Raw genomic sequence first — 8,887 nt, 5'->3', positions numbered from 1 at the left:
GGTTAGACATTTTACTGAAGGCCTTCCCACATGTACTGCACTGATGGGGCTTCTCTCCAGTATGGACGCTCTGGTGTATCTTGAGAACAGACAATTGATTAAAGGCCTTCCCGCACGTACTGCACTGGTGTGGCTTTTCCCCAGTATGGATCCTCTGGTGTGTCTTGAGGTTAGACATTTTACTGAAGGCCTTCCCACATGTACTGCACTGATGGGGCTTCTCTCCAGTATGGATCCTCTGGTGTATCTTGAGAACAGACAATTGATTAAAGGCCTTCCCGCATGTACTGCACTGGTGTGGCTTTTCCCCGGTATGGATCTTCTGGTGTTTCTTGAGGTTAGACAATTGATTAAAGGTCTGCCCACATGTACTGCACTGGTGTGGCTTTTCCCCGGTATGAATCCTCTGGTGTGTCTTGAGGTTAGACATTTTACTGAAGGCCATCCCGCATGTACTGCACTGGTGTGGCTTTTCCCCGGTATGGATCCTCTGGTGTGTCTTGAGAGAAGACATTTGACTAAAGGCCATCCCACATGTACTGCACTGGTGTGGCTTTTCTCCTGTGTGAATTATTTGATGCCTTGCAAGATCAGAACGTGTAGCAAATGTTTTGAAACACTGGGAGCATTCATGTTGTTTCTTCCCGGTGTCCTGTCGCTGATGTATTTCCTGGTATGAAGTCTTTCTGCACTGGGGGCTTTCATGACGTTTCTCTTTGTTTCTTTTTTCCTCAGTATTCCCCCTTTTGTTAGATTGGATCCTTTGAATGTCTCCTATAATTTCATAAGAAACTAAATTCAACAATATCTCTCTTCTCCTCTATCTGGTATGTAAATTCTACAATACTGATACATATATTTTATATGTTTATTATATATTGGTTATTTGCTAGAATGTAATGTCACTTGTAAGTGGCTTAGGATAAAGGTGTCTACCTAGAGACCACATGTACATGTAAACAGAAATAAACACACATGAATTACAGAGCCGGAGAAAAATGATGGCAGACACTTTCTCTCTATTGAATGTAACAGACTGCAGATAGTATCTTATCAGTAAGATATCCCCACAGTACCTCTGTCCTCTGAATAGATCTCATATTTAAAAGCACAAGCTAGCCATTCTCTAAAATTCAAGTATTGTAAATATACATAAGACATTACAAAAAACAAACAACTTACTTGTAGGTGTAGAGTCAAAGTCACCATATTCTCTTGAATCCAATTCTTCTTCATCTTTGATTTCCATTGGTGAATAGTTTTCTTCCTTCACGGTCATGGTGGGTGATGTGAACATTTCAGTCTTGCATTCATATTTGAGTCCAAGCTTTTCTTCTACTGTCTTAAATGTAGACAGATCCTCTTGTAGGAAATCATCATTTTTGTCTTCTTTTATCTCCTTCACAGAAGTAGGCAGGTGTGAAGGTTCAGTAAATCCAGACGACAGTTCTGACTTTAGTCCTGTTTTGGAAAAAGAAAATCGGTCACACTATCCTTTGATGCCAGAATTCAGTGAAAATCTGTGAAGAAAAAACTACAGTATAGTTGTACTGCTGGTGAATTACACATACAGTATACTTCCAGAGCATACCAGTCTTAAAAAGGTGAGTTAAGTAATCTGACTCTGTGGTTTTAATATATTGCTTCTTCTGTCTGACCAATTATCTTCCTGGATTTAAACCTAGCCAATCAGCTGTAGGAGCTTTTGGAATGCAAACTAGCATGTCTATGAGCACCGTTTACACATCTGGTGGTCCTCAGGTGGGCGTGGTCATAGCTCAGCCTGCAGAAACTCCACAAAGGGAGTTAGTTGGGGTGGGGTGGATGTGTGAACTGAGAGGTGATGGAGTAGGAAAGGATAAGTGGGGGAGGGCTGATCAACTGAAGAAAGCCTTCATTCATTTTCATACTGTATGTTTCTGTGTGTATTTATGCATGCAATGTGTGTGTATGAATGTTTGCATATACTGTATGTAATAATGTATAACTTGGATAAATATGATATCAGACCTGATATAATATTAGAACTATATTTACTCCAGCTAACATTTTCCTGTTTTTCTTTTGACAGTTGGTGAGAATTTTGCTGAGCTAAAATGTTTGCAATCCTTTGATTATCTTCCACTTAGTTTCAGTGTAGAACTTGGATTTCAATGTCCTAGGAAACTAACATTTACATTTCCTGATGCAACAACATCATTCCAGTTTGTGTAAAAAGCGTATTTGACATGAGAATGTTTAACAGATGAAATACGGAGTTATTTATAATAAGAAGGAATGGAAACAGATGTATGAGCTGTTGATGAGCCCACAGCCTTCAGATGAGGTGACGTTTAGGGCATGAGTCTAGGAAGCTTGCACAAACACTTCCTTTTTATGTACAAGCGCTAACTGCTGCTTGTCGATTATATAATGTACACCCACACACACACAAATCCACAACACACAAACATACTTGAGAAAACACTCACTTCGAGTTTTGGTTTTATTGAATTCACGTACCCTTACAATTTATGTTTCAAACTCTACCCCAACACACGTTTCAAATATTAAGAAATAATAATTCATCATGTACATCACATGTGGTTTAAAAATATTTCAATAACTGATAATCCATTATGTCTTATCAGGGGAGCACAACATTTGTATGGGTCCTCTGGTGTCTCTTGAGATCAGACATCATACTATCGGCCTTTACACATTGAGAACAGTGATGTGGCTTTCACCTAGTATGGATCCTCTGGTGTTTCTTGAGATTAGACATTTTACTGAAGGCCTTTCCACATGTACTGCATTGGTGTGGCTTTTCCCCAGTATGGATCCTCTGGTGTGACTTGAGAGTAGACATGTGACTAAAGGCCTTCCCACATGTGCTGCACTTGTGTGGCTTTTCCCCAGTATGGACCTTCTGGTGTGTCTTGAGAGAAGACAATTGATTAAAGGCCTGTCCACATGTACTGCACTGGTGTGGCTTTTCCCCGGTATGGATCCTCTGGTGTGTCTTGAGGTTAGACAATTGATTAAAGGCCTGCCCACATGTACTGCACTGGTGTGGCTTTTCCCCGGTATGGATCCTCTGGTGTGTCTTGAGAGAAGACAATTGATTAAAGGCCTTCACACAAGTAGAGCACTGATGGGGCTTTTCTCCTGTGTGTATTATTTGATGCCTTGCAAGAACGCAACGTGTAGCAAATGTTTTGAAACACTGGGAGCATTTATGTTGTTTCTCCCTGGTGTCCTGTCGCTGGTGTATTTCCTGATATGAAGTCTTTCTGCGCTGGGGTCTTTCATGACGTTTTTCTTTGTTTCGATTTTCCTCAGTATTCCCCCTCTTGTTAGATTGGATCCTTTGAATGTCTCCTATAATTTTATAAGAAAACTAAATTCAACAATATATTCTCTCTTCTCCTCTATCTGGTATGTAAATTCTACAATACTGGTACATATATTTTATATGTTTATTATATATTGGTTATTTGTTAGAATGTAACGTCACTTGTAAGTGACTTAGGATAAAAGTGTCTACCTAGAGATCAAACGTAAATGTGAACAGAGATAAACACACAAGAATAACAGAGCCGGAGAAATAATTATGGCAGACACTTCCTCTCTATTGAATGTAACGGACTGCAGATAGTATCTTTTCAGTAAGATATCCCCACAGTAACTCTGTCCTCTGAATAGATCACATATTTAAAAGCACAAGCTGGCCATTCTCTAAAATTTAAGTATTGTAAATATACACAAAACATTACAAAAAACAAACAACTTACTTGTAGGTGTAGAGTCAAAGTCATCATATTCTCTTGAATCCAATTCTTCTTCATCTTTGATTTCCATTGGTGAATAGTTTTCTTCCTTCACAGTCATGGTGGGTGACGTGTACATTTCAGTCTTGCATTCATATTCCAGTCCAAGCTTTTCTTCTACTGTCTTAAATGTAGACAGATCCTCTTGTAGGAAATCATCATTTTTGTCTTCTTTTATCTCCTTCACAGAAGTAGGCAGGTGTGAAGGTTCAGTAAATCCAGACATTTCTGACTTCAGTCCTGTTTTGGAAAAAGAAAATCGGTCACACTATCCTTTGATGCCAGAATTCAGTGAAAATCTGTGAAGAAAGAACTACAGTATAGTTGTACTGTTGGTGAATTACACACACAGTATACTTCCAGAGCATACCAGTCTTAAAAGGTGAGTTTAGTAATCTGACTCTGTGGTTTTAATATATTGCTTCTTCTGTCTGACCAATTATCTTCCTGGATTCAAACCTAGCCAATCAGCTGAAGGAGCTTTTGGAATGCAACCTAGCATGTCTATGAGCGCCGTTTACACATCTGGTGGTCCTCAGGTGGGCTTGGCCATAGCTCAGCCTGCAGAAACTCCACAAAGGGAGTTAGGTGGGGTGGGGTGGGGTGGATGTGTGAACTGAGAGGTGATGGAGTAGGAAAGGATAAGTGGGGGAGGGCTGATCAACTGAAGAAAGCCTTCATTCATTTTCATACTGTATGTTTCTGTGTGCATTTATGCATGCAATGTGTGTGTATGAATGTTTGCATGTACTGTATGTAATGTATAACTTAGATAAATATTATATCAGACCTGATATAATATTAACTACTTACTAACCGAGAGTGAGGTCATGCCGGGAAATATCAGACTGAGGCTGTAACGTATCGACCGAGCGATAGCGAGGTTGATACGGCAAAGGCGAAGTCTGATATTTCCTGGCATGACCGAACGGTCGAGGTTAGTAAGTTGTTTATTATATGGCATTTTTAGCTCCTTTCATTTTGTAAATGAAAATAAATAGTAATTGTAAATAGAAAACATGTCGTTTTGTTCAGCTCTCAAGTCTTCTCACCACGCAGTTTGTTTCAGGCGTTGCCTAGCAACCAATTACTTGCTAACTTCAAGTTACAATGATAAATAGAAAACGGTTCAGCTAAAATGGCTTTTTAGAAGAGCATAACCCCTATTTAAAGTAAAGTAACAACACAAGTGATTCAAACTATAGTAGTCTAGTCTTCATCATCACTTTCAATAACACATTTTCGCTGCTTCTGAATTTCCTCATGGCTTTTGATGTATTTTTTTTTCTTTGGCACATTTTCGCTGCATCTGAATTTCCTTTGGCTTTAATTTTTTTTATTTTTTTTTATGTCTATCAATATCGCTAATTTTTAAGATGACGTCAGAGGAGGGTAATAAGAATACTTATCAGACCGGCGAGGAGGTCAATACGCGGCTGGCATGACTACCCATTAGCCAATCAGAATGCACGTACTGTCGTTGCCATGTAATAATAGAACTATATTTACTCCAGTTACCATTTTCATGTTTTTCTTTTGACAGTTGGTGAGTATTTTGCTGAGCTAAAATGTTTGCAATCCTTTGATTATCTTCCACTAAGTTTCAGTGTAGAACTTGGATTTCAATGTCCTAGGAAACTAACATTTACATTTCCTGATGCAACAACATCATTCCGGTTTGTGTAAAAAGTATATTTGCCATGAGAATGTTTAACAGATGAAATATGGAGTTCTTTATAATAAGAAGAAATGGAGAGACATATAGTCTAGCCTTCCCCTCCCCTCCCCCCTCTGACACTAACAGATCTATGAGGTGTTGATGAGACCAGAGCTTTCATATTAGGTGTCATTTAGGCCATGAGTTTAGGAAACTTGCACAAACACTTCTTTTTTTGTACAAGCGCTAACTGCTGCTTGTCGATTATATAATGTACACCCACACACACACAAATCCCCACCACACAAACATACTTGAGAAAACATTAAATCGAGTTTTGGTTTTATTGAATTCATGCACCCTAACAATTTATGTTTCAATCTGTACCCAAACACACGTTTCAAATATAATCAAATAATACATTGTGTACATCAAATGTTGTTGAAAACTCAGCTAATCAAAAACAATTTCAGTTAGAGATATACTTGTAAGTGACTTAGGATAAAAGTGTCTACCTAGAGACCAAACGTAAATGTGAACAGAGATAAACACACATGAATAACAGAGCCGGAGACATTTTTTTGAACGTAACAGACTGCAGATAGTATCCCATCAGTAAGGTATCCCAACAGTACCTCTGTCCTCTGAATAGGTATCACATTGAAAAGCACATTCACTAAAATTTAAGAATTGTAAATATACATAAGACATTACAATAAACAAGCAACTTACTTGTAGGTGAATAGTCAGAGTCACCATATTCTCTTGAATCAAATTCTTCTTCATCTTTGATTTCTGTAATTCATCAATGTAATTCTGTAATTCATCAATCAATGGTTCTTGAGCAGGATCTCATTTATTTTCACAGTAGAGGTTTTCAAATACAGAAATGTGTATATTTTACAGTTACATTTAAAAAAAGAATGAGTGTCATTATTGTATGTATTACCATTTGAATTGAGAGTGGAATCTGAGGCCTTACTGTACATTAGTTGATATGACTTGGATCTGTGACTGCATAAGCTACTACATTACTGCTGAGATGGGAGCAGTGGGTGAATCTACCCAGAGAGTCACCTTTCCTTCCACCATAAGAAATGAACAGACCCAGGCTTTTACAGAGCTGCAGTAACTGTTTGCCATTTCTGTTTACAATACTGTCATTGCTCTCAAGTGGTCTAAAGTTGTTTGCTTTGATTAATCTGTGCGTCATCAATGTATGTATTGCCATTTGATTCATCTGTGTGTCATTAATGTATGTATTCCCATTTCAATTCATCTGTGCATCATCAATGTATGTATTCCCATATAATCTGATTCTCTGTCGGTTCTCTTTCCATTCATGTCTCCCATAACCAGGACTGGGCCTTCAGATTGGAACTGTATAATTTCAGACTCATACAGGGGTATATAGTTAACATAATTATTATGCATTATAATTAAATATAATTGAAACAACATCCAGCACCTGGTCAGTCAGCACTGGTGCACCTCAGGGATTTGAATCTTCCCACTGCTCTTCTCCCTCTACACAACGACTGCACAGTCTGTTAAATCTGTTAAACTCAGACGACACATCAGTCATTGGCCTCATCCGTGATGATGATGAGTCTGCATATAGGCAGGAAGTTGAACAGCTGGCCCTGTGGTGCGGTCACAACAATCTAGAGCTGAACACGCTTAGAACCGTGGAGATGACAGTGGACTTCAGGAGGAGCCCCCCAGCACTGTGTTATATGTGTAAGCACACTGAGGGCCACTTTACCAAGACAAATTCCTTGTTTGTGCAAACGTACTTGGCCAATAAAACCTGATTCTGATTCTGATCATTTCTGATTGTAGTATTTGAAAGGGGAGTCGTATAGATGGCACACAGGTAAATGTAAATATCTGAGGAAGTGAGTTCCTTTTATGAATTAATCCATACATGTGAAGTCCCTTTCTGTTCAGGATAAATATGACTTGTGCGTCTTTCTGTCAACAAAACAACAGTTCCCTCGGACTCCCTTCCACATTTGACATGAGAATGTTTAACAGAAGAAAGTCTGTCTGTCTGTCTGTCTGTCTGTCTGCCCACCCGTCTGTCTGCCCATCTGTCTGTCTGCCCATCAGTCTGTCTGCCTTTCTGCCCATCAGTCTGTCTGTCTGTCTGCCTTTCTTCCTATCTGTCTATCTGCCCATCTGTCTGTCTGTCTGTCTCCCTCTACAGTATCTTTCAAATGTAACAGACAGCACATCATGGTTAAGGGATTCACTCTGTTCTCTCCTACAACACTGAACTTTTTCAGATATTATATTTCTGGTTATATAATTTAATTAATTATACTTATTATTTGCAAGAATTGAAAAACGTAAATTGAAACAGCAGAAGACACAATGACAGCAGACTCTTTCTCTCTTTCAAATGTAAATGGCTGCAGATAGTGTCCAATGACTAAGGTATTTCCATAGTATCTCTATTTACTATGAAACAGACTGCAGATAGTGTCCAATGACTACGGTATTTCCATAGTATCTCTATTCAAAAACAGACTGCAGATAGTGTCCCAATATTAAGGTATTTCCACTAGTAGCTCTATTCTCTCCACTGGTCAAGTAAAGCACAAATTCCAACAGTGAATAAAAAAAAATGTAAATGAAACATTGCAATAGATTTGGTTTGAGTTTTACCAAACATCAGCAACTTACTAGAGGGAGAGGAATCGTCATCATAATGTTCTGTTAAATCAGATTATTCTTCCTCTTTAATTTCCATCAGTTAATGCTTTTGTCTTTGCAGGTCAAGGTTGGTGACATGTGCTCAGTCTTAGTTATGAAACACTTTCTCCTTTTCAAATGTAACAGACTGTAGATAGGTTTCCATGATTGAGGTATACCCATAGTATATATATTCTCTCCATGAGACTCACATTTTACTAAGTAAAGCACTAGTAAAACCATTCGCTAACCATTCAGTTTTTAGTAAATGTAAACGAAACATTGTAATTAATTAGATCTGAGTTCTACTTAACTAACTATTCAGCAACTTACTTGTAGAAGAATCGTCATCGCCACATTCTCTTAAATCTGGTTCCTCTTTAATTTCCATCAAAGAAACATTTTCTTCTTTGCAGGTCAAGGTTGGTGATGTGTGCGTCTCAGTCTTACAGTCATGTTCCAGTTCAGGCTTTTCTTCCACAGTCTGAATTTCAAACAGATACTCAGATGGGAAATAATCAGATTCTTCTTCTTTTATATTCTTCACTGACATGAGTAGTTGTGATGGTTCAGTAGATCCTGACATTGTAGACCTCAGCTGTCTTTTGCACTGGAAACCCAGCAGGACATTTCTGTAATGCAAGTAAAATATTAGCAACATGCCCAAACACCACAAAGACACAAACAGACACAAAGACACACAAACAAAAAACCCGTAACATCT

The 8,887-nt window shown here is 38.4% G+C and overlaps 1 protein-coding gene across 1 annotated transcript; it reads right to left on the bottom strand.

The window, feature by feature from the left end:
• Positions 1 to 790: 790 nt before the first annotated feature.
• Positions 791 to 8,611, bottom strand: LOC116219773. Its single transcript, XM_042703888.1, has 4 exons — positions 8,497 to 8,611; positions 6,199 to 6,261; positions 3,774 to 4,049; positions 791 to 1,461 (listed from the first exon to the last, which is right to left on the bottom strand). The coding sequence occupies exons 1-4, from the start codon at positions 8,552 to 8,554 to the stop codon at positions 1,127 to 1,129; spliced, it is 732 nt and encodes a 243-aa protein (XP_042559822.1). The 5' UTR covers positions 8,555 to 8,611; the 3' UTR covers positions 791 to 1,126.
• Between the last annotated feature and the right edge of the window lie 276 nt (positions 8,612 to 8,887).

This window comes from Clupea harengus, chromosome 26, assembly GCF_900700415.2.
Source record: "Clupea harengus chromosome 26, Ch_v2.0.2, whole genome shotgun sequence".
In the NCBI taxonomy this organism is placed as follows: domain Eukaryota; kingdom Metazoa; phylum Chordata; class Actinopteri; order Clupeiformes; family Clupeidae; genus Clupea; species Clupea harengus.
The sequence above is the reverse complement of the archived record's forward strand: the minus strand, read 5'-3'. Positions and strand labels throughout refer to the sequence as shown.

Coding starts and splice junctions, on each gene's coding strand:
- LOC116219773 (XM_042703888.1), bottom strand. CDS start 8,554: ATGGAAATTAAAGAGGAACCAGATTTAAGAGAATGTGGCGATGACGAT. Junction 6,262..8,496: donor CGATGACGATTCTTCTACAA/GTAAGTTGCTGA, acceptor GATGAATTACAG/AAATCAAAGATGAAGAAGAA. Junction 4,050..6,198: donor CTCTGACTATTCACCTACAA/GTAAGTTGCTTG, acceptor TTTCCAAAACAG/GACTGAAGTCAGAAATGTCT.